The following is a 26,402-nucleotide window of genomic DNA, read 5'->3' as shown; positions in this document are numbered from 1 at the left end:
TTCTTGTGGCTGTGGTTTGTTTTGATTGCCTTTCCCAGTGCTGGGGAGTTTTTGCAGCACTTTACACAAAAAGTTGTGCCTCTTGGCTGGTACTGATCTGTGTGTTCTCTGTAGCATTGCCTCACTCATGCTGTTCTGGAAAATTTTTCAGGATCTGCTATGATGTGCCAGCACTCTTCTTGAGGAAATTAAAGAGTTTGAGGTCTTTTTTTTCACATCCCCAGTTGTTCTATTCAGTAATCTTTTATGATGGATGGTCAATCTCTTTGTATTCTCTTAGTATTAAAAATATGCGTGGACAGATCAGTGGAGAGTTCTTGTGTGTGTCAGAGACAAAACAATGTATGATTTGTGATTTGCAGAACCACAGTTGTTACTATAGCTGCTGGCCCTGCAACAGGGAAACTAAGAGTACTGTGAAGTGGACAATGTGAACGATAAAGGAAACTGTCCCATTGCTGCATGCAGTCATACAATCCCTGAAACAGCTGTGCATGATGGAGTGGGATTTCTGGCTCTGCAAAATGAACACTAAATGATGGCATTGGTTGACTGTAGCTGCAGAGCTTTTTCATCTGCAGCAGTCTGCATTCCTAGATCCATGTGATGATATTTAGCCCATGCTACAGAACAGGAACAGAAGTTTCTTAGCAATAAAGAAACAAGTAGTGATTAGTCACCAGGAGATAGCAATGTAAAGCTGCTTTCTGTTTGGGTGCAGTCAGCTTGATATTAGAAAATCTCTGGTGAAATTGGGCATTGTACAGACATGCAGTGCCAGTGTGACTTAGTATAGCTGAGGGGTTTCAAAGCAAACTGTTTCTGTTTTAGTCACATTCTGCTTTCAGTCTGTTCACTTTGACCACCTTGGAGAGATCTAAACAAACAGTGTTAGCCTAGAAATAAGGGGAACTCTGATAGCAAAAGACAAGCAGCACAAAGAAGGCAGTCTCACTCGTTATTTGCTTTTCCAACCATACAGCAGATTTATGTTACCTTTTCTTCTTTTTTTTTTTTTTCTTCTTTTGGGCAGGGTTATTCCGACACCTGTGACAGGTTTGGTTATTCCAAACCTTGATAAACCGGGCACAGATAGCTTGTCTTTTTTGTAGGAGCAGTCAGTGGCACAATAGTGGAGTATTTCACTGGTTCATTTTCTTGTAACACTTTGGAGTGGATTTATAGCTAGACCAAGGCTCTGTGGCCTGCCTGCTAGCTTCAACTACTGTGGCTACAGCTACTTCATATGTTCCGGCCAGGCCAGTGCAACTGCATCACCTTCCCACATTGAGATCTGGGCTGTATGTACCCATGGTGACTTTCCTGGTTAGTAGGGAAACTTCCAAGTATTAGAGATGTGGAAATTTGTGGTAATGCTGAGAGTTGAACTCTGATGTCTCAAGGCATAAATAAATGCTGGTGAATATTTAAATACTCTTTTTTTTTCCTCCATCCTCTCATGCAGAGTTCTAGTCCTAAATCCTCAAACATCTCTAGAGTTAAATCTTTGGTCCTGATACATAGAAATATTTCTAGTAACTTTAGAAGGTTTTGGATGCATCCCAGAAAGAGTACAACAAATTTTCTGATGATTGTACTGTGCTGGAGTTCTTGTAAAGAATTGTGCTAATACACAGACACTCAATAAGTTAATAAATTTAAGGTATTTCTTATGTAAAAGCCTTTATCCTTTTCTTTTCTTCTTTCACTGTTATTACAGCGGACAGTGCCCAGTTTGCAACCATCAGCTGGAGGATAGTGACCTCACCGAAGAGGAGTATAATAATCTCAGAGAAAGAATAATAAGGGACGTGATACATGGAACTGACACTTTTAGAAAGACAAGCCCACAGGTAGGTCTTGCACACTGTCAGGTTAGGAGGGTAATATGCAATTAATGTTCAGGTACTTTAAAAACACCACAAATCTTTTTTTCTTTGCTTTAAACGTTGATAGGCCATTAGATACTGAAGTATGCTGTGTATCTTTTTCAGTTGTGTTTATAAAATGGGTCTAAGTCTTGACCTCTTTCATATTGTCTTTGTTCTTATATTTTCAGTCAGCTGTTAATGGATACTGAAATGATTAATTTATTTTTTTTACGTTAAAAATGTAAAAACTATGGAAATCTTTTAATCCTTCAAAAGCTAAATTTTAAGTATGGAATAAAATGCAGTAACTAGAACAAAATAAGACATCTAGTATTTTGAGCTTGCAAAAAAGTAGAAGTCCTAGTGTTTCTTAAGTTCAGTATTGTATCTAAAGCTTACATTTATGTGCTGAATACTTGATTTTTCAGTTGGGCAGCTGTTTGCCAGAAACAATAAAGAACCAGTTATAACTTTGTTCACTCAACTTTCACAACCCACCAACCAACCAACCAACTACCCCTCAATTTTAAAGATACGCTTTCATATTTATAATTACAATATACATCAGGAGTATCAAGCTTTTCAAAGGTCATTGTAAACATATGAGAGGGCATAATTCCCAGATGCTATAATATATTGCAGTTCTATTTCTTACTCATTTTGTGTGGAGATCAGTGGTTCAGCAATAGTGATACAGAATGAAGCTGAGCTCCGCTAGATGGAGCCCACGCGACATCTCAGGGTGGTTTTGCTTTGCTTTTGTAAGTATTGATGTCATTTTGCTGCAGCTGGCACCTCAGTTCTGCACCAGTTCTGAAAATATGGAAGAGGACACCAGATCTAATTCTTCAGGCTTTCTGCAGACACAGACCTTGCACGTGTGTAACAGTTGTAGAAACTTGAAACAGTTAGTGTTGGGGTACTTGTAGTACATGAAGCCTGTTCAGACATCTAATTTCCACACAGATTTTTCTCCCTAGTTCAGGACTTTCAGCTGATCTAGCTGCAGATTGTACAGGGGAGTGACATTATGCTTAAAAATACAATCACAATTTTAAGTCTTTAATGGCTGCTGGTGTTCTATAATATTATAAGATAAACAAAAGGATGTGGTTTATTGTACACTGTACAACTAACTTTATATGTTCTCTAAAAGCCTTTGTGAAAATTATGGTTGAGCTTGGTTTATTAAAGAAGGCAACAACAACAAAACTTCTAATTCCTTAACCAGTTAACTGGCTAGTCTGTGAAGCTTCATTTCTGTTTCCTGTGGTGACTGCTGGCTTGAAAATTTCAAATTTGTCAAGTACACAGGGCTAAATTAGCAGTACCAGTTGAAGGCGGGGAGATTTAGGAACGTAGTTCTGGGTAACAGGCCAGTTCACGCCCAAGCTGAGCAGTAGAGGCAATGATGTTTCTCCCCTGTTTGAGAACCTGATTGATCAAATGACTGACATCTAATGCAACAAGACTCAATACACTGTGGTAAGTTTTGATGTCAGTAGATTTTGTTAGTCTCTGTGATAGCTGAAATTCCATCATTTACCACTCTGGGCCACCCACTTGCTAGTTCCAGGCTGACCTTGTTCCAGTTCCCTGTTGGCAGGCAGTCACCAGGAGGCTAAATGGAGATGAACCCGGTGCGTTTACTGTTGGCTATACAGCTTAAAGTCTGCTCCCTCAGTGAATTTTGAGTATGGATGTGGGGACAGAGGCAAAACAGTGTTGTGATGTGTCAGAGGTTTCCAGAAATAAATCTGGGACTTTTTAGTTGCCTTTGTGCTGTGAAAGCAGACGTGTGGTGATGAAAATATGCTGCCCATTTTAGGTATGCCAGACTGTGTGACTTCTCTTGCAGCCAGGGTTTTCCAGAGGGGAAACTAGGTGAAGAGGCTGAAAATAGGGTGTAAGCAAGTACATCTGAGAGGGGGGGTTTCCATTTTCCAGTCAGTCACTTTTTTGTAGTAGCCGCAATTCAAATAGAAAACTTTTTAGCTTTCTATTCCTTCTTTTCTCCTAACTAGTTTTCTTTAGTGCATCTGTGTTTCTTGCAATGAAATGATTATTCAGGGAAACAGTTTGAGTTGTTTTGAGCTCCAAACATTTTTTTCCCAACAAAGTTTCAAATTGAATATGTAATGCATTTGGAATTTATTTTTTTTTCACCCCACTGAGGAATAGTCTTTTGTCTTTTGCAACAGCATCATTGCTTTATTTGATTTTATTTCTCTCACTTAAGATTAAATGTGATCGGAGTAGAAAATTAGGAGCAAAGATTTGATTTGCTGAGGATCTCCCAAAAGTAGTCTGTTGTGCTGTGATTAAAAAAAAATAATCTTTTCTGTAATTAGTTTTAGGAAGGAAAATCAAACAACTTAGGTTTGTACATCAGAATGGTAGTAAACACTATTTACAAATATATTGAAAAGATGGCTTGCATGAACTATAAAACTGATTATCTGTGATAAGGAAATACCAGTTACGCATTAAAAACAGGCATCAACTCAGATCTTCATGCACAGCTACTGAAAGGTCTATTAGGATGTCATAGGATGATCTAATATAGTGAGCTGCAACCTTGCAGGCTGCTGTAGAAAGAAACCGTTGTAACAAGACTGTCACCTTTTGTACCAATGTGTATATGATGTTTTCAGTTGGATGCCTGTTTACTCTGGCTACATTTAATTGGGAGCTATGCCACTGAGCCTGAGTTGATATAATTGATATACTGAGAGACAGAATCAAGTTTCACTGTGATGACTTTTATGTCGCAGCTGCTCCCAGGTGTTTCTCTAAAATACACAAATGCAGTAATTTCATTCCCTTCTTGGATACTTCATACCCCTGATAAGCCTGAAAGAACTGTTGTGCAGGGGGAAGGAAGCACATGGGAGATGTGTATGTGCTGTCAAGAAGGCAGGAAGAGATGGGTTTGTGGGCATGTAAAGTCCCCACACTAGGTCTGGGCTAAGTGTGTAAAGGGGTTTTACATGTTCTTCTAGAATATAAGAGACTGGAGAAGGAAGAGGAAGTGACCCATTCATCTCAGTGTTGTTTTTGCAACTGAATGAGGTTGTGCTGTTTCCAAGGAGCCTTGAAAATAAAGCTCTATCTCTTCCTTTTAGATTGATGCCTTTTCTTTTCTATAAAGCTTTGGTTCTTCTTCCACATGTGCATGTTTCCCAGCTCCATGATTTGCTCTAAAGCCCTGTGTGGTATATGTCAGTCCTGGTCTGAACAGAGTAGTTTATTACTTCCAAAAAAACTTATGTACTCCAAGCTCTAAGAAAACTATGTCTGATGCAGTCTGCCCTAACCCCATCTGGCAGAGCCTTCACTCCCAAGTTCCAGTGTGATCTTCTCATTCTTCTACGTGCTTTGTTGACTCTCAAATTGTGGTCAAAGTCAGCTAAATTGCCTGCACTTGAGCTGTTTCGAATGTGAGCTACCCTTACCTGCCCTGAGATGCCTGCGTGATGATGGCTGTCCATCTTGCCCATGGGTGTCATGGCTTCTTTGCCTGAGATCAGGGAGAAAGAGAAGGCTAGTTAATTCAGTTAGGCCTGCTTTGTCTCCTGAGAAGATCAGGGGCTGAAGAGGAGAAAACCCCTTCCCAGCAAACAGCTGATACCATGTGTACAGTGTGTGCCACAGCCCAGGCTATTTGTGCTGTTTAGCTCCTCTACCTCTATTCCCAAGTATGTTACCTCCTCCCTGTCACTGCCAGGGAGCAAAGAACTTTCTGAGGGGAGGAAACATGGAAGGAAGGAGAAGGCTGAGTGGAATTTCTCCCGTGAGTTCATGTGCCTCCTTCCCTCCCAGATGTGTGCCACATTTCAGCAAAGGGATCAGATTCCCAGTTAAGTGTTTGTCCTCTACAGTAGGAGTGCAACAATTTGGCATGTTGCTCAATGCTGCAAAGCCCCTTGCACTGGGATGGGGGCTGTTTTGAGCAGAAACAGTTCCTGTGGTTTCTTCTCAGGTGGGAATGACTGGAAGTCCTCTTGTCACTTCTGTGGCAGGGTGGGTCACTTTGCTAGGGTTTGGTTTAAAATGACAGCACCTGGATTCAGAGCTAGCTTCTGCAAGAAGCGTGCTGGCAGGATGAAAATCCTGATGGTGCCAGCATGGGTTGAAATCTTTCTGTTAGTTCTTGAGAAGGATATAGGGGTGGTGAGCTGTAGTTAGGCTTAGGATTAGGGCTAAGCTGAGGCTTCAAGACGGTAGAGACTTCTGAGCTTGTGCTTTTTTTTTTTTCTTTTTTTTTCTTTCCTTCCTCTCCTCTAGGAGGCCCAAGAATAGGATGAATGCTGAGGTTGGCTTAGATGAGCAAGTTATGACTAATTTTTGGATGGGTATGAGTTACTGAATTGTAGGTAGGCTGGGGTTTCAGGATAGCAAGGATGGAGGAACCTGTTATTGCTGAATCTAGAAAGTCCTGAAAGTGTGGTGTTTGGGCATTAGTGTTTTGGACAGCAGGTGCTGGAGAACTTGAGTTATTGTTGGCGTCTTACAAGTTCATTAAGATTGAGTGCTGGTGGAGATGAAGGGCTTCTTGGTAGCCTTTTGGGTATGTGCCGGTGTTGGGCTATGGATAAGACTACGGTAAAAGTTAATGTTTAGGAGTTAAAATACTTGAAGCGCTCATTCAACATGGCCGTGGTTAGGCCAGAGTATTAGATTAGAGGTGGCATCAGTAAGGACAAATGTGTTATCTAGTCTGCAACAACATGGATCAAAAAACTTACTTCTAACTGCTGTTTGATTATAGGACGGCCAGTGCTGAACAGTTCAATTCTACAGGTTTTGTAGAATAGCAGATTGACAACTAAGCCCATTGTTGCCTTGTGGCTAATTTTTACTTATGGGAAGGATATGGTCATTAACTTGTGGATACGGGTAAGGTTAGTGTTGCAATTATAATTAAATACACTGATATCAAGCCTGAAGACTCCTGGATCATGAAGAGTCCTGTACAGTCATAGGTCTGGGGAAACCTACAAAGGTGAGACACAACATTTGCAGATAGGGTTGAACAGCTTTTTTTTTCAGTTCTCTGCTAAATATGGGTCACTGAACTCAGTCAGGATAGAGTTAGTATTCAGTAGAGCAGAATCCTGCATTGCCTTAAGACCCAGGTTTGCCGCTAGGTCTTGTAACATCAACAAGGATGGAGGAGAGCTGGTGAGTGGGGCTGAGGGTTAGCTGTGGGTTTGCTTCAGTTGCAGTGTTTTGGCTAGAACTAGGGTTAGTTTGGGGATTAGAAAGAACACTAGCCTCAGAGGCTGATCCACTACTGAATCTTGTAGGTCTAGTAAGCACAGAATAAAGACGGGTAATGGCTTATGGTGGGTGTTGAGACAATTGCAGTAAGTAGAGTGTCCAGACAGAGTCTGAGAGCACTGCAGCCCAAGCTGCAGCCTTTATCCTGCTTACTTTCTGTCCTCCTGCCTCCATTTAATTCAGGGTTGGCATTACACTCTTCTTGTGATACGAGCTGCTAGAGGGGAGGGAACTTCTGGAAGGAAGGAAAAGGAGGGGAAGAGGAGAGACCGAATGGGAAATAGGTGGTGAGAGACAACGGCAGTTGGAATTTTTCTAAGGTTTCTTTTGCATCTTCCCTTACCCCAGAGGCTCCTGATAATGGAATCAAACAGAAGCACAGAGAGTCTTTTGGCAGGAGGATGAAAGACTAAGCTGCTTCCTCAGCAGCAAGAAATGGATCTAGATGAAAACATAAATTTGGCGCATATTTCTTTCCCTCAATTACCTCAGTGTTAGAGAATCTTTCTTGGGGGGTGGGTCAAATCTTCTGGGGTGGTCCACAGTCTTCCTTTCCTTGATTTGTATAGCAAGGAGTGAGTTGGGACTTTGTTCAGGTCACTTGGTCTCCTTTGCCATCAAATGGTGCAGCAAAATTAGGCCACCCTGCAACACAAGAATGCTCCTTTCTTCCAATCCACTGTCTAAACCTGTTTCTTTGTCCTCCACAGCCTTTTTAAACTACAACTTTGTCACCTCTCTATTTGGAAAATCTTCTAATATGATACATTCCTTATATTCCAGTTAGTGCAATCAAGTAAGAAAAATCTGGTTCTAATCTTATTTTTTTGAACACCAGTTGTTTGGTTAAAATACAGTTGCAAACCTTAACTTGTTTCCACTGTAGGTCATCTGAAGATCTTGCTAAGCAAAATACAAACATAGTTTGCTGATGGCAGTGATTTTTCTCAGATCTATATCTTCCTTACATTAGCTAGAACATATAAGAAAAAAGAGAGAGAAATAGAAGAAATTGAAAAATTTCACCAAGGTTTAAGAATGGCATACCTTGATAAAGTTGTTCTTTTTTCCTGTTTGTAAGTTGATCACAGAGGCAGACAGGACCATAAACATGAAGTCAGAACAGTAACTGTTAACTAAAGAATTAAACTAATCTGAATTATCTGAGTAGCTAATTTTAAGGAGATTATTTTATCAGGAACTTCTTGGACACACGGTCCTTCACTTGCAGTTCATGCATTCCACTAAGTAGGATCTTGAGAGATGTTTACGTAATGCAGACTACATACACTAACATCCTTTTTTAAGTGTTCTCTGTCTCTGAATATTGCTAAGTTCTTTGATAATACTTCTAAAGTAAAATTAGCATACGCACATGTTGATTTAAGACACTTTGAAATGTTACCTCTTGGAACTTAGGCACTGTCGAATGGTCCTTTACCATTTGGTACTTTGGTCCATTACCAAACATTCTTCAAAGTTGAGGAGCTGGTCTCCAGCTGTGGTCAAAACCAGATTCTTCTGATGCTGCAGAGGCCTGTGTGGAATTGTCTAATATAGGGCTTCATAATAATTTATGATAATTAGAATTGCTTAAGAAGTTATAGTAGTTTCATGTTATCTATCCAATACCTTATTTTCTAAATTAGATCTGTTTTAGAAAATCATCAACTTGAACAGATGTTTTTATTACACTATGATGATCCTTTAAGTTGATACAGTTCCTCCATAAATCTGTAGAATGTAAGTGTACTTTTTTCCTGTAGTGTGCATTGTTTCATCTTTCTGATGCTAAATTTAATTTGGTTTTGTATTCATCATTGGTGTGGCTGCTTCTGTGCCATTCCCTTTCTTAAATATTTGTAAAATATTTCATATATATGGGAATTACTATAGAACTTTGAAAGGTGCTGCTAATTTTTTAGCATGTCCCTTTGTTTTTTCTATTCTGCCTTTTTTAAATGCTATAACTAGTTCAGTGCTTTAGTAGCTTGTTATGAAGTCTTGTGTCAGGTTTTTTTGAAAATCTAATTAATGCCATCTGGTTTTATTTTACCTACATTTTCATTGACACAAGGAAAGAATTTTTAGAGATACTCTTTTGCAAAAGGTGTGCACATTAAATTCTACCAGATCATATTATTCCAGAGGGTTTGCACAATTTTTAGTGGTTGGTTCAACCATATTACAGTGTACAGATGCTGGGTGCATAGGTTTATAAGTCTCTGGATTGTTTCTAGAAATATTAAAATAGGGGTAGAACATGTGGTGCCATTCTCTGTCCCAGAACAGTTGCTGTTTCTCTTGAGATTGCAAATATTAGTTAGCATACACATTTGGTGGCAGTGTGATTTTTAAACTAGCATAACTAGCCTTACCACCTTGCCAGCTGTTCATTCCTGCCCCCTTTGGCCCCTGCAAGTGAGCCAGGAAACAAGGGAGCACAGCTCCATGGTAAGCAGGGCACAAACCCAGATAATAATGTTTTGTTTTCTTGTGGGTGTTTTTTCAGCTGGATCAGTTCCTTGTTCAGTTTTGCTTCAAACATTTGTAGCAGCATAGCAGAGAAAGCAGCATGGAGGTATATCCAGCTATCTGATATTCATGTAGCATTTTTCCACATGGATATTACGGTCTGTCTGTAATTAAGTGCAAGTCTGCCTCACTTACTTGGGACGGTGTCTTTTCTGTCAAGTTCATGATTCATTGCTTTTATATTATTCCACTGTCTTTCTGTAATGCCTGTTACATTGTATTCAAGCATTCAAGTCAATCTTTTCCTTGTTTAGCATTCTGTTAGGTGGTTTGCCTTAAGACGAAAAGGTTCCAAAATAGCCTTTACAATTTTGAAAGCACTGTGAATTCAAAATATCTCTGCCTTTGCAAGTTTTTTTTGTTTGTTTGTTTTAAAAGAAAGCTTGGTATGGTCCATTTCTATACTCTTGTACTTAGGATGGCAGCCTTGGAAAGATGAGGGCATTTTTCCACTGAGGACAGCAGCACAAACTGCTTGTTCCTCCCTCCATGTTAAGTGTGCTCAGGAAGGACGTTTCAGAAGCGTGCTGCCTGGATTGTTGAGGTCCAAGTTTTGCACTGGCCTCGTGACTGACCCTCTGCTGTCTGATACAGGCAGGCAGGAGCAAGTCCCACGAGAACACTGCCTGCTGTTGATGGAGGACTATGAACAGGCAACACAGAGCACATCTCAGCCAGGTTGTCAGTGCGCCTGCGAGCACTTTCCTGTTTGTGACGGTATCTCTGAAAGCTACAGCCACAGGAGTTTGACTCCTGGATTATTTGTTAACTTTAGAAGCATGTAACAGAGGGCAAACAAATTGTATGCAATCCAGAGTACATAGTGATACCAATACACAATACTGAGAAAAGCCTTCCTGCTCATAAGGGTTTGAAGGGGATTTCCAAGCTTTGAAACTGTGGGGGAAATATTCAAACCCTTCAGGCATAGCAACAAACAGATTTAAGAGTGCTTGAACAAGGCGCCTTAAAAAAAATTGGCTGGATTTCAGTTTGACAGCTGAATTTTATTTCTCACACTCTAAATCTCATTCCTGTGTTTTTCTTCTGATACCAAGAAACATTGCTGAAAAGAAAGCAACCCCCATCACTTTTTATTTTATGAAACTGTTAGAAAGTGAATGTTTTCACTTCTCTAAGAGCTGGTCTTACAGTGTTGAAAAACACCGTTTGATACTTAGGGTAGAGTTACATAATACTTAAGTGCAGTATAATATTCTGTTAATTAGACTTTGCTCTTTCCTTGCACTTCACTATGTTGCCACTTAATATGGAGAGGGGAAGCACTACTTTTTCTGTTGTACAAAGCTTAAACTGTTGTGAATGCTTCTGGAAACAATATATGTTGAATACCGTAGTTTTGCACTTTTTAATTTGACTTTAGTGTCTCTCCACCATTCCTGATGAGTGAGCATAAAATTTATTGTTTAGAAGAAGTGACAGGCAGCCTTTCCTGCAGTGATTTTAATAGGTTTTGGTAGGGTTTTTTCTTTTTTCTTTTTTTTTTCTTTTCTTTTCAAATTTCATGTGTTGGCATGAACTTAATAGCTTTTCTTGTATTTAAAAGTTCTCTATGGATTTGCTCATTTATCTCCTTTGTATGTTATATTACTTTGGGGTTTGGCATTTAGATCAGTAGACATTTTGGATTGTTGCAGAATTTGAGCAATACCATTATTTTATTTCTAGTTGCCAACATATTTCCTATTTAGACTTGAGAAAAATGCTCAAGTGATCTAACCTTTCTGTGATCTGAAACTTGTCATATACTTAGATCTGTTATAGATGTTAAAATTATTTCAAAATACTAATTTTAATTACTCTCATTGCTCTTATCAAAGGACATGCTTGTTTAGCTATGTTTTCTTTGTTTTGTCTTCAATTGTGATGTTTATTTCTATGTTACCATATTTAACGTAGTATATCTGTAAATAATAATAATGAATTCCTCCCCTCATTTCTGTTGTGCTTTTGAGTTTGTGCACTGGTATTGGAAGAAAAACATACATTTCCGTCTATAAATGTATTTACAGAAGTTGAAATAGTGTTAATACTTTTACAGAAAAGTCCTATTTTTGGATTTATTACTACTGCTATTTCAAATATTATTGGCTGTGTAAGCCAGACTTTTGAAGTCTGAGGTCACACTTTTTTAAAAATTATTTTTAAATGAATGTTTAAAATAGCAAACCCAATCTTTTTTCTTTCAAACAATAATTCCTATACTTCTGTTTTTTAAAACCAACCTCTATCTATTGTTTTGCTGCAATACCTCGGGTTGAGAGAGAAATCCATAAAATGTAGTTTCACAGTCCAGTAAGTTAGCATAGTCAGGGCTACCTGTGGGAGAAGGTGATCCCAGTAGTCTCCCTTGCTACCAGTCTCATTCCTGTTCCATGTCCTGGCTGAATTTTCGTGCCAGGACAAACCTCCGTGCTCTGACCTGAACAGCCTGGTGCAGGCTAAGACTGCTAATTGGCTCAGTTCATGGTGGCTCAGTTCTTCATCCATGTCAGTCATTCTCCTTGTGCCAAAAAACGTGTGTGTGTGGGTAGAGGGGACAAGGCTAAGAATGAATGGCTGAGGGAGGGGAGAAGGTAGAAACACCTCTTTCTGTGGCAGCACCACTGCATACCATAAAATGATGGTGAAATAGCGCATGAGTCATTCAGCTGGTGTGGAGTACCAAAAAATGCGAGACTGTGTTGTGCTTTTGCCGAGATATGAATGGAATTGAGTCACGCACACGCTAGTGGTTAAACAAAAAATTATTTTAAATGTCTTTAATTCTTCACATCAAGGTAAATTCCATCATGGGTTTGTTATGGCTGGCTCTTACTTCCAAATCGATTTAGTCAGTGTGGTGTTCATTTGCAAAGATAAGTTTTCTTAGTAGAAGGTGCAGTGAATCATTACGCACGGTTGCATAGTTGGCATTCCCCTATTTTCCCAGCTAGGCAATGAATGAAATCAGGTGGGTTTTTTTAAAATTCCCTTTGCTTTTGGTAAGTGGTGTGAGACAGGATATCACTGGAGCCGCTGGTGAGCACCCTGCTGCATTGCGCATATTCCAGCTGCAGGGAGACACGTTCACGCAGTGCACTGGCTGCTGTGGGAAGTCTTGCAGTGAGGTAACAGCCTTGCTGCATTGCAACACTTTTCTGTGGCTTCCAAGCATTAAGAGGGTCATGTCAATAAGCAATGCTGAATGTGTTTTTAAAGTTTTGTCCCTTCAGTTGCCAACTCTGTTGAATCGAGTTTGAGTAGTGTTTCCAAGGCTGTGAGAATGGACTTTTCCTTGGAAACTTTGTGAGATGAACCTGGTCAGAACAAGATAGAAATCAGTGTAAGGTTTGCTGTGTTTGTTTTGGTGCTCTTACTTGTGGGGCGTGGCGGGGAGAGAGAGAGAGAGATGTTTTGCTACTTATTGGTGTGTTGAAAGGATTCATCAGAAGCGCCCCTTGTCATGTTCAGCAGGATGTTTCCATGTAAATGTTCCTGCGGCACATGCCAGGGTGTATGTAGATCACGCATTGCATTCTCTGTTTGGAAGGGGAAGTCCCTGTGAATAGCTTGCTTCTTTTTGCTTAAACCAACCTTCACGTCATCATTGTACTGCCTGGATGATTGTGTCTGGCTTCTCTTGGATCAGCTGTACCCTAGCTGCAGCTGTGCTCTACTTCATTTATGGCTTATAACGAAGATCTTCAATTTCTTCTTACAGTTGGCTAGTGAAGGAAATATCTTTAGAGAATTGTGGGTGAATCATCTCCTTATTACTGTGGCTGTAAGATGTGCATAAAATCCAGACAAATCCTGATCTTTGAAGGATCAGCATTCTTCAAATTGTATATTTTCTCTCTTTGTGGTGGGTTGACCTTGGCTGGACACCAGGTGCCCACAAAACCGCTCTGTCACTCCCTTCCTCAGCAGGACAGGGCCGGGGGCAGGGGGGAGAAAATAAGATGGAAAAAAACTCGTGGTTCAAGATAAAGGCAGTTTAATAAAGCAAAAGCAAAGGACATGTGCAGAAGCAAAGGAGAACAAAAGATTTGTTCTCTACTTCCCATCAGCAGGTGATGTCCAGCCACTTCCTGGGAAGTAGGGCTTTGGTACATGGAACAGTTGTTCCAGAAGACAAACGTTGTAATAATGAATGCCAGCCTCCTCCTCCTTTCTCTTAGCTTTTATTGCTGAGCAGATGTGATATGGTATGGAATATCCCTTTGGTCAGTTTGGGTCAGCTGTCCTGGCTACGTCCCCTCCCAAGATCTTGCCCACCCCCAGCCTACTGGTGAGGGCAGGAGGAAGTGATGGAGAGACAGCCTTGATGCTGTGTGAGCACTGCTCAGCAGTAGCCAAAACACTGGTGTGTTATCAACAGCTTTCTAGCTACCAGTACAGAGCACAGCACTACGAGGGCTGCTACGGGGAAATTTAACTCCATCTCAGTCCGACCCAATACACTCTTATAGTGTCAGTCTGTGTGTGAGTAACTCTTTGTACTGTGTCTGGTTGACGTAATCTGCTGATTATTCCCAGGCTTCGCCCTTTTCCTTCCCTGTGTCTGGAGAGGATGGGAAATATGGCGACTCAAAAACTCTCACAGGGGAGCAGACCCAGATCTTCTTTATTGTTCTTTATGTATTTTTTTTTCTGGAAAAGGAAAGGAGCACTCTTGTGTGTTGCTGGGGAAATATGGATGGCAAGGAGAAAATGAACCAATCCTTGGGGATTTTTAGTCTGTCTAAGGCTTTTCACTGCAGTCTTCTGTATTTGGTGACATAAATTAAACTTGGCCATTTGTCTTCTGTACTTATTCTGCTATTAACTCCTCACCTCCCTGTGTGGATAAGAGTCTCCTGTGCCAGCAAACCATCTCTCCTTGTATTGCACAGTTTACTGGTAGTGAGGCAAAACAATTGAGCAGATCTGAGAGGCTGGCAGGGGCACACTGTCAGGCACATGTTGAGAATGGAGTAGGAGACGTGGACAGGAGGAGATGGCAGGGAAAGGTGGAGTGGCCAAGGCAACAACACTGAAAAAGCTGCAGCATCTCCCCAGCTCCAAAAATAGACTCCAGAGAGCCATGAGCTGGCTTCTGAGAGGTGCTGAGCATATCCTGGTGCCTCTCAGCAGGACCCTCGTGGCAGCTCCTGCTCCATCTGCCCTGCTGGGAATGGAGAGGGAGCCAAGCAAAGAGTGGGCAGAGTGGAGCGCTGACCCACCGAACTCCCCTGCTGCTCCCCCAACTCATGCTATAGTGTTCCCTCGACAAAACACTCTACTCTGCCCATCGGGGAAAACCCACCTCTTCTGGAGGTGCTCTATAACTATTGTCACTTGAAATAAAATACCACTTTAAAAATTCTCCACAAAGTGTTTGTTTTGTATTGAACTGAGGCCTTAAAGACAAGATTCCGTATACACTATACCTTATAAAAATCTCTACTTGACTGTAACCATGTTAAGTGAAATAATACTGGCATTTGTTGGCATTAGGAAAATAACTCTCTACTGAAGTGTTTACCATGTGTTTTTCACCTGCTTCCACTTTCTTTTGTCTTTCCCATTTTCACTCATCTTTCTCTCAAAGCTTTCCTATTTTACCTTTATTCGGTCTGCATGTGTTTTCCTTCTCTGTATCTTTCCTACATTTCAGACAGCCATCCAGTATTACAGTGATGATTCATCTGAATTTGAACCATGGGGAAGTCCACTGGATGGCATAAGCCCAGAAGTCAGGAATCCTTGTTAGGTTTTGCATTTGTTTCTCCTCCTGCTCCTACCACCGCTTTTGGTAGTGGCTTCCTTTCTGTGTCCATCCTGTCAGACGGCAATGAGAATGTTTATTCATCTATATAAAATACATTGAGATTGGGGCAGGGGGAAACACTTCACAAGTGCCAACAATTTCTTTTTGTTTTCTTGCCCAGCTTTTTATACTTTCTCAATAATAACATTTATTTAAGCCATGGAGAAATGAAAGATCACATAAAAGGCAATTAATTCTGGTGGTGCTAGACTAAGCCCCCAGTTGTCTGTGTTCTCTTCAGTGTGCTTTTGACCAGTATGCCTCTGTTCCCTTGGAAATTGTGCATGAAATTTTAACATCTTATCTCACTTAGTTGGTTTGTACTCTTAATATAAGTAACCCTTTTCCTAGGATAATGTCGTAAGCATTCTGACTCAAGTTGGTAATCATTTGTTACTGCCTGACAGCAATGTATTTTCTGGGCAAATAAATTCTTTCTTTCATTTCTTTCTCTGAGGAAGAATCGTATATGCTGTATAGGTTTTTGTTTGGGTGCTGAGGGGATGTTTTTTATTTAGACTTGTATGTTGTCATATGGCTACATGGGAGAAGGCAAGATTAGAAAAGTACTCCTTGAATTTTGAGCAGAAGGCATGAAATTTGCAATTGTTTTGAGTTCCTATGAAAGTTCATTTATAGCCTTGGACTGTGAAACCTCTGTTACTGATAAGTAAGTCTTAATTGTTGCTAGAAAGGTCATTTATGAAACCAGGTCACTGCCCATGAGGATGGCTTAGGGTTCCTGTGCCTATTAAAACCAGTCAGAAGCAGGAAGTAGAAATCTTATGCAAGCGTCTGCTAAAAACACTAATCTTTTCTCAAAAATCAAGGGAGAAATTCCTGAAGATTTTATTAAAGCTTTGTATTCTGTTCTCCTCCTATGAGGTCTCAAGCCTAAAGCAGTTGTGGTTTTCCTTCTGTTGGAAAAACTGGATGGATGCTGTTGGTTTGCTCAATCACTGCATTATGTTTCTGGTATTGTTTTGCTAGCCTTAAAGCTGTGTATTTCTCACAGATGGACTGCTGTGTTTCTAAATGTATGTTTATTTAAATATTGACTGGCATTCAGAGATTTCAGAATTCTTACGGAGAAACTAAGTATGATGCTTATTTTACACTTGGAAATGTTAAGTTAGTAGTAGTGTCACAGTCTACTGGTTTGTAAAGTTGCTTTCTTCTGCAGCTGTTGCATAACAATGACTATGGCATGTATCTTTATGTAAGTGTGCAGTAGTTCAGATTACAATGAAAATCTGGATGATTGTAAAGTTTTGGTTTTCAGTTGTAATGTAATTTAAAATTATATTGGAAGTATCCACTCTAACACTTACGGCTTAAAGATTTTTTTTTTTTTTTTTTTTTTTTTTTTGGTGTGGTTGTTTTAGGAAGTATGCAAGTAAAGATGTGAAGTGTAGCCAACGAAGGAAAAGTGAGACATTTAGGCTTTGTTTCTTTTTTTTAATAAAAAGTGAAAGAAATCTCTTTCTGTTAAACTCAACTTATTATTCCCCTGTGTTTGTTTTTTATTTATTTATTTCAGGAATTTGAAGCCTTTCAAACATTTGTGGAAAATCGACTTCCGTTTGATATTGTTATTGATGGACTCAATGTTTCCCACATAAAACCCAGAAGGATGCAGTGTGAAAATGTAAGTGCTGGTTAAATATTCATTGAGAATTTTGTGTGTGCTGATTGTAAAAGAATGAGTGCCTCATTATTACTTATCCTCTTGAGAAACTGATCAAACATTTTTGTAGCACATGTTACAATGAAGTTCAAAGAGTTATCTAGACTTCACAAATTAAAAATTATTAGTGGGAAGATGGTTCTTCTTGCATATTTGACTGTATTAGCCATAAAAAAATCATACCGAAATTTCCTCATATATGCAATGCTCATAGTTACAGCTAAGGTATCCATAATAACATTATTAGGGCATACACTGTGTGAGTGTGTATGTTTTCATAGTAATAGGGATTTTGGGGAACAGAGTAAATCTACCATATAGAAAAATTAGTCTAATGTAGTTATGCTGGTAAGAGTTCTTCTTAAAATAACCCCTTACTTAGTTCAAACCACATCCTGTACAAGTTTAAACTTTATTTCACTCCTATTATCTTAAGCATTTGAGTCCTGTTCTTACAAGGGCAGCTCAAACTGGCTTCAGTTCTTTCCACTTGGTGATTTGTAGAAGAATAACCCTGCTGTTTTTACCAATACCTATTATTGAGAATTCTTGGTACTCCCTTTTAGCATTTCAGTAAGAAATGGTTTAAGGGCTTTTTTTTGTTAATCAAATATTTACTTTAAATTAGGAGTAACAAAGTAGCTGCTCACATATATTCCAAAGCTAGAATTTTAAGTTTTCATGCTCTTGAGAATAAAACTAAGTTATAAACGAGTTTGATAATAAAGGAAGTAATTTACTTCTAGTAATTACAAGAAATACATTTTTGTTCTAAGAACTACTTTAAAACTATTCTTAAGAAGCAGGATATGCTTTCATATATGTCAATGAAAGCAGCTGAGGTAGGGAGGTTAGATAAGCTTGCTGAAAGATGTTTGTTTGAGAGCAGCAGTGAAGTTTCATGAGATACTGGCTCACGAAGAGGGTACTTTCCTTACTATGCAAATAGAAAAGGAAGTTTACAAGTTGTTTGGATGGGATCGGGGTGGGGGGGAAGTGTTGATTATCTGAGAAGAATCCCAGGCAGCATGTAGTGGCACAGTGTTTTAAGATCTAGAAAGACAGATCTATGCTGCCAAAGAGGGGGAAGAGAAACCATGTCCTTCCTCAGCGTGGGCCTGTCCCAGTGTGGGAGCTCTGAACAGGATCCTGAATGGTCTGTAAAAGCTGGAGGCAATGGAGCAAAGAGCCAGCCTGGTTTTGATGGATAATTACTGCTGATTTCTGATCAGAAATCTTACTGGGAGGTATTAGCATGCTGAGCAGCATAAACTGCCTTTGAGTTCCTCCTTAGCTTCTGCCGTATTGGAAGGACTTTGGGATCCATGATGCCAGGGAGTTCCAGAGGGACCGTATGGAGGCATCAACTTTCCATTTAGGTTGTTCCATATAGATACAGATCAGATCTCTCTTGAATCCCACATATTTACAGATGAGGAGGATTTTTAGGAAGATCTGCCTTTCCTTCCTGTGCAACAGAACAGTAACATGGGCTCACCCCATCTTACCTCCAGAATAAGATTCTCTTAGCTAAGATTTACTTGTTCTACCAACTATGTTGCTGTTATTTATTACTGCATTTTGTCATGCACAAAAATTGTTAATCATTGGAGCTTCCACCAGCTAGTCTTTTGCTGCTTCTGTTATCTGGATCCTGGTTTTGAGAGTGTGGAGTCACTACAGTGAGATAGGATGGACATGCCCATTACTCCTGCCTTATACCTGTAGATATTCACTGGCTGGATAGTGGGTATGGGAAATGTATGTTTGCACTCTAAGCAACAAAATAGCTCCTTCACTGCCCAAAAGAAGTACTCGTCTAGACACATGAACTACTAAAGACTTTTTCCTGTATTAAGCCTCTCTATTCATTGAGGTACTTTTAAATTACTTTTTATGATAGATGTCTTTATACATGATTATAGTATTAACTATTGAGTTTACAGTTTCTTTCAACTGGAAACATTGTTTAAATGCGAGATCGAGCTAGACCCTAGCGAATGCTGTTTTATTTCTTCATGACTCTGAACTCCTGTGTTGTAACATGTCAGGAAGTGTCTTTGTTCTTATTTTGGATACTTCTGACAAGAGCGTGTGTTCTTGTTTTCTTACTCTTTTTTCCAAGACTGCTAAAAAAAGAAAGAAAGAAAGAAAACAACCCACAAAGCAGAGCAATCCTTTCTTCTGTCTCCAAACTTTTCTTCCAGATGAGGGAAGGGAAGGCCGCAGGAATCTCTGCATGTGTTGCTCTCCTGGTTACTGGTGTTGCTGCCAAGTAGTCCCCCATCTGTGAATGCTGACCTCTCTGAATGCTGTAGTCTGTCCTTTGAGGGCTGACTCTTGCCGCAAAACAACCTCTTTTGGAGGCTGCTATCCTCACGCCAGAGGCAGCTGAATGGAAAATGTGGAGTGGCAGGTCTTGGGGTATTCACAGCCTGCCTTATTAAACTCTTCAAGGTACAGAGGGAAACATAGTGCATAACTGAGAGGATGGAGAGGAGAAGTAAATGCAAGGGAAGGTGGAGTCAGAGCACAAAGGATGGAAAAAGCTAAGAGTGAAGGCCACTGAGGTCAAGCTGGCTGGCTAGGACAGCATGACTGGCCCATTTTGAAGAGAGGCATGCTGTGACTCTTTAGTGACCTCTTCTGTTCGACTTGAGAGGTAATAAAGGAGCAGTATTTCCAAGAACCTGTGTTTAAAAGCTGCCCAACCCGTGTTTTACTTGTCAAAAAGCTAAATTATTTTAAGTCTCCAGGTAGGAGTCAGTCTGTGCTCTTTTCAAGGGTTCATTACTGCAGCTGTTAGACCCAGTCAGAATATTGTTGTATAACCTTTTCTGTTCCAGTGTGTAGTTAGTGTGCAGCAATGGTTAAAAGAGAAAATGAGATTGTTGCTCTCCATTTGTAACACACTGTAAGTGTTACTATGTGCAAATTGTTAGGTTTTTTGGACCACATCCCGTACGTGATTTAGAGAGAATAGCAAAACAAAGGACATTGTTAAACACGGGAGAAGGCTTAAGATTTATGTGACAATAATATGGTAACTTAAATGCTTTCTGGTTTTTATTTAAATTTAACAAAAAATACTGTTCCACTTTGTGATTTAGCTTTAAGAACTGTAACTGTTTTGCTGAAGACCAACTCTAGCTAACTCTTAGTCATATGATTAAAATAAGAAAACATTGATAGAATATTCCTTTCTTTTTTCAAACATCCTAACATTTGTAATTCCATTTAGGCATTCCTTAGGCATCTTGGGAAGGGGCTGGGTTGTGTGGACAGGGCACGAGTGCCTTGAGGGATGAGAAGGAAAAAAAGTAGAAGTTGGAGGAATGATTTTAACTCATTTAATTCCCAAAGTGTTCTGTCATTCTGGAAAACTAGATATGTGACTTCCAGTAGCCCCAGGGAACGTCAGTCCTCACAGTCAGCACTTACTTAGCAGATCATCATGAATATTATTGACTTGGCAGATTTACAGCAATATTCTGTGGCAGTTTCTCTAGTATATAAAACTGTGGTTTTGTAATTACAATCCCTTTTTTTTCCAGGTTAGTTTTATACTAGGTCAGTTTCCTGGTACATATCACCATGTGGCTGCATCAATTACTGACAAAAAGAGGAGGTAGCACAAGGGTGGGAACAAAGATTTTTGAGAGTGAGATCATCTGATATGAAGGCACTGCACACACAGTGACTGTAAAACTGCAACACTGGACATTAGCCAGCACCTCTTTTCAACCCTTTGCTTCTTTAGTGCAGCATTTTAAATTGGACATTAAAGTTGACTACAAATTAAAAGGTGTTATAGAATGGAAATTATTTTTGCTGTATAATCCAGACAATAGAAACAAACTCCCATAAAGTCTAAAAACATTCAATCTTGTCTTTTTCCATTTTTTTTCTTCATTATGCTGCTGTTTAAGGCTGAACCTGATGCGTATTTGCCTTGATGAGTCAGTCACTGTTTGTCCTGCAAACATGGTAGTTTATAAACTGAGATATCCTTGCAGTTTAACTAGCAAAGTTGATTCAGGCTGTATCATGATGTTGAGTTAATCCTTTCCTCCAGATGTATCTAATTACATAAATCCTTAGCTAGCACAATGACATTTGGTACTCCCTGTCCTCTGCTGCCTCCACCTTTCACCTTGTAAAGGTCAAGAGAGGGAATTTCCACACAGTAGTTGTCCGGTTGTCTTACTAAACACAAACTGTTACATAATTCTTAAATGTATTTTTTCCTGTTTATCACAATTTTCTGTAGAAGTATTCCTTGGAAGTGAGGGGCAATCCCAGTGCAAGCAGGATATCTGGGCTCTGGAGTATCTCGCTTTGCTTGCGGGAGAGGATTGAAGGGACTATGATGAGCTGTGCTCCAGCTGCCCCTAGACTGTGAGGGGCCGGGGTGGGGAGGCGAGAGAGAGAGGGGTGAGGGAGTATGATCAGCAAGTGCAATTTAAAGAGTACTATGCTATTTTTAATTTACATTGAGATTTGTATATGGTAAATGAGGTCCTTTTTTAGCTGTACCCAGCTGGTGTTAGATGTAACTGTATATGTATTTCAAGTGTGTGTTGGATCAAAGCTAACTCACAATTCCCTTCTTCAAACAGTTTGGCAGTTGGGGTCAGCTCTGCCCTAACTTTACCCTCTCTAATCTCTGTATCAAACTCAGGCATCTAAAAGATTGGTAAAATAGTTCCAGATTGAGTTCCTTAAGGCTGACAACACACAAAGGAATAGTTTTTGCTCTTGGCAGATAGTTCAAAGTAATTGCTCCCAAACTTAATCAGCATGTCTATAAATGGACTACATAAGTTCATATAATTCCCATGTAAATTGCAGTAGGCCTGTACAACAGCTGACAAAGCCAGATCCTTGCTGTTCCACTCCCATCCCATCCCAGTCTGGTGGCAGCAGCTGGCATGCCACCCCTACCACACCTCCCGCCTGCAGCAGCAGTCAGCTCCTGCCAGCAAAACTACCAGACATGCCCTCCTGCACCTCACCGGCTGCCACAAAAAGCCAGGCTCTGACTGCTGTAGTTGGGGGTGCTCTGTGACCGGCAGAGGGGATGGGGGACACGCCTTGCAGCTATTGCTTGTGTCTTGCAGGGGAAAAGCAGCAGACTTGTTGAGTGGAGGCTTCTCTCTGAATTGGAGAAGGGTTCTTTGACTAAATGAATTGTGTGGTCGCAAGTGGCATAGTAATCATGTGTGAACAGATTATTGCATTTTGTTTTTCCATATGTTCAATATTTTTAAATTAATAGTATCAAGGGGATTCAAAGTTGAAAACTAATATTCTGGTTTTAGTTATTCTAGTGGTTCTGTAGTATTTATTCCTGGACTCCCTGCCTACTTTAGCAGTATGGGAAAGAGTGGGTAGAGGGAGGTTGCAGCCTTGAAGGGAAAGCTGGGAGTGAGAACAAAGTGTCGTCAAGATAGGGGAGAAAACCAGGATGTAGGATACTAGTGTGCAGAAAAATGGTGAATGGTTGTGTTACATTTTTGAAAAAAACCCAGCTGTGGCCACAGAATTGAAGAACCTTGATGAATTATGCTTCATAAATTCAGCTGAGAACCATCATTTTGGTATGCACTTTATTCACATTTTCAAGGCTCGTTTTCCAAGTAGAAAGACAAATATCAAGGTAAAAATAACGCTTCAAATTAAGTTAAAGTTAAAAAAGAGGGGAAGAAAAACCCAAAACAGGGCACCTATGACCCATCATTCTCTTGGGTTAGTAACCCACATCAATTTTGAAGCATAATTTTGTTTCTTTGAAATCTCTTCTCTTGTGCCTATAAAGCCTCTATGATGAAAAAAGGGGAAACAAAAAAAGTATTGGAGCTTTTAGTGTTTGGGGAAGATAGTAAAACTTTCTCTCCCGAGTCCTGCTTACTAAAAATTATCTTGAGGCCACAACACACAAAGAAATTAACACCTGTGGATACATATATAGTTGACAAATACTCGTACTAATATGCTGAGGTTTTCATGTGGTAATTTTTTCCAGTCTTGAAGACTGTCTTAACTGTGCAACTTGCATATGAGAGATCAACTGCACAATTACTGAGTCAGTGATACTTGATACAAAATATGAGCTCTGCTAATGAGCTGTCGTGCAAAACAAATAGTTATTTAAAAATTTGCCCCAAAAAAAGTCCAGCATGGAAAAGAATTTTTTTCTTCTTTGATTCATTTGGCAGCATCTGTGATTTGTTCAAGTACTTTACTGTCTGTAAATGAAGCAAGGATTAAGTAGATCCATGAGTCATTCTCTGTTCAGAATCAATACATCCAACAGAGGTCTTATTTGTCATACTGTGACAGTTCATCAATTCTTCCTCCCACCAACTCTTGTCTTACCACTCAACAAAGCAGTCAGACGTGTGTTTGTTCATTTGCTCCTAGCCTTTTCCATCTCTTTTTTTTTTTCCCTGTCTTCTAACGGTAGTCCAAGTTTGCATTTCCATGATAACAAAACATTTGCCCTATTGCTCAAGATTGGAGAGATTTGTGTCTTTGCAACATGTGTTTCATTCTTTAGACCTGTGCTTTCATTTCCTTTAAGCATTGCACAAATCATAAAGATGAAGATTTTTGGTGTTTTCACTGAAAATCACCTTCAGCCTCTGTAACATGATCTTAGAAGAGAAAGGTGTTCAAGCACTAAGGGGTACCCTTGAAACATCACCTATTTTTAGTGTTAAGAGATGTGTGACTGGAACATTCAGCATTGTGTTCATCTCTCATTAGTTAATTTCTGGGGTTCCTTGAATATCTCAGCAGGTGGACGAGTCAAGTTCTTCTCCAAAGCCACATATGAGAGATTGATACTGATATGCTGAAATCTTCCCCCTCACCCCTTCTATTGGGGCCATCTTAAAATGGAATAGATCAGGCTAGAAAATTTTGGTCACCAGATTCAGAAGAGTAAGGCTGTTAAGCTTCTCAGGAGAGGTGACTGAGACTAGACTCATTTGCCTGTGAAACCTAGGGGAAAGGCTTGGCCTGCAAGTCTTCCTTCTCTCCTCGCAGTTCTTCTGAAACCTGACAGTTTCCCTTTGTGTCTAAAAGAGAAATAAAAGGGCATTTAATACATTCAACTTGGTATACCAGTACACAGTAAGTGAAGGTGTATTGCACATCAGTGTGTCAGAGGTTCTGGAAGTACTTCTGCAAGTGGTCGGCATGTATGCTTCCACCAAGGAAATGCATGTGTTGACTACGTCCCTTGAGCCACCAAGTTTGGCTCTTTCCATAGGGGTATGCTCCAACATCCTTTGCTGCTTCTGCAGCACTGAGAGGGGAGAGTAGGAGGTAGATAGGTCTTAAGAAAGGAAATACAAAGTCAGGCTGGCTACCTGTTAATACAGGGAAACTTTCTCAAAACTTTTAACTTCCCAACCTTGTGAAATGGGGGGCAAGCTGGCAGGATTCCCTGACTAAATGCCTCTATAGGCAACTATAGAGTCGCCTCAATAGGTCGACTCTAAGCACCTATTTTTCCTTTCAGAGGTTTCCAGTCTGTTTTTGTGTTTCCTGGTGAATACAGCAGCAGAAACTGAGCATGTTAAAAAATATAACTATCAGGCATTTTGACAACTTCTCCGTGTTGTTTTCTCCCAAAGCCAGGTACTTCGTGGTGTTGCCTCCCCTTACTATTTGTAACCTCTGTTGCTGGCTATAAAACTGAATAAAACCCCTTTGATTAAATTAACGATCTCTATCAGTTTCTGTCTGGCATTTATAATTTCTACCTTTGTATTTGGCAATAACAGCAAATCAAAAGTTAAGGTAAGTACAGAAGCACCCAAGCACTCCTTTTTTATGAGGGGAATTGCATCATACCTTTCGTAACAAGAATTCTTCTAATCACTAGGAATATAAGCTTGAAATTCAGCAGAGCAGAATGAACGTGCCTTGATGATTCATGTCCCAGTGAACGTGGTAACTGTAGCAACAGGTTGTTGTATGTTGCAGGGAAGTCCTGCTAAAAGCTGGGTGATGAAGTCAAATGAAGGTGTCTTCTGAACTGGATGAGTCTCTATCTTGCTGTTTTCACTTCTCCCTCAGAAACCACAAGATGAGTTTTCTTTGGGCAGCCCGACTGATTCACCTAATCATGGAATTATATCAGTGTGGCAATAAGAGGTGTGCTGGGCCTCCAAATCAGAAACCTGGTCTTTAGGGTACTGAACGGCTTCTTTAGAAGTGATTCTTGTATGGGAAGTCTCCATAATAGTGAGGGACTATAGTGCTATTAAGATATGGGAAGCAGGCCAGAAAATGTGAAGGTTGGGTTACTATAGGCCAATTCTGTGTAAGAATAAATATTTGTTTTGAGCCTGAGGAGTGCTGGGTTTTAGTGTCATCTTAAAGGTAGTGTAGGTAAAATCCTCAGAACAATGATTGCATTCATTCGTGTACATCTGGATTTATTTATATATTTTGAAAAGCAATCAGTTTTTGGTTCACACTTGGCTTTTACATCTGACATGCTATTTTTAGTAAAAGTAGAAAAGAAAACGTATTTGGAAGCTGTGTTATCTGAAGGAGAAAAGGTACAATGAAACAAAAGCCTAAACTGCATTTGGATTTCTTTATGAAGTTATGAAAGCCTAAATTTTTTGAACAGTAGGTTATTCCCAGGGATTTCAATATATTGACATAATGATTAATGATCCAACAGTCCATTAAAGGGCATTTGTTGTTTTTTCTCTAGTTGCATTCTACTTGTAGAGCAAGAGTGGAAGACACATTTACATATAGGTAGTTAAATATATTTAAATTGAGGTTATAAAATTATTACAATCTGCAGTGAAGTTTAAAACCAAAGTTAAAGTAATTTTATTGGTTTTAATCTTAGACTCATAGAAAGTCAAGTACAGTTGTCCATAGCTTTTAATCTAAATCTCTTCATAAACTGATTGGTTTATGTTGTTTGGAACATGGAAGTAGGAACTCCTCTTTGAATCTAGGAGACCAGTTTCACCAGGATTAAAATTCTGCACTGGAACACGATCACGCTGGCAGTATGATTGCTTAAAACCAATTCACGAGAATTCCTATTTCAAATTGAACTTCCGAAAAATTGTAGGAACTCTTAATTCTTATCCAAAATACCCTTGCCCATTACAGGTGACCTTTTGCATCGAACACTTATTATCACCTTTTTCTGGTATTGATTTTGTACATC

At 39.8% G+C, this 26,402-nt stretch overlaps 1 protein-coding gene and 1 long non-coding RNA gene across 8 annotated transcripts in view; one reads left to right on the top strand and one right to left on the bottom strand.

Moving 5' to 3' along the window:
- LOC115333320 (protein only RNase P catalytic subunit) overlaps positions 1–26,402 on the top strand; it is a 53,970-nt gene that overhangs the window by 8,321 nt on the left and 19,247 nt on the right. For 6 of the 7 annotated variants that reach the window (XM_029996131.2, XM_029996125.2, XM_029996139.2 and 3 more), the window contains exons 4-5: positions 1,721–1,853; positions 17,045–17,152. In XM_029996131.2, the coding sequence (XP_029851991.1) occupies positions 1,721–1,853; positions 17,045–17,152 (241 nt within the window). Of the gene's footprint in view, positions 1–1,720; positions 1,854–17,044; positions 17,153–19,316; positions 20,329–26,402 lie in introns of those variants that run through there. The other variant, XM_029996171.2, reaches the window with a different exon arrangement.
- On the bottom strand, positions 6,286–8,332 carry LOC115333399. The gene is made up of 3 exons (XR_003920782.2): positions 8,202–8,332; positions 7,642–7,799; positions 6,286–6,868 (listed from the first exon to the last, which is right to left on the bottom strand). It is a non-coding gene; the product is annotated as an uncharacterized LOC115333399 (long non-coding RNA).

The sequence above is a fragment of the Aquila chrysaetos genome, chromosome 2, assembly GCF_900496995.4.
Source record: "Aquila chrysaetos chrysaetos chromosome 2, bAquChr1.4, whole genome shotgun sequence".
Lineage (NCBI taxonomy): Eukaryota > Metazoa > Chordata > Aves > Accipitriformes > Accipitridae > Aquila > Aquila chrysaetos.
This window is presented reverse-complemented; position numbering and strand designations above follow the sequence as displayed.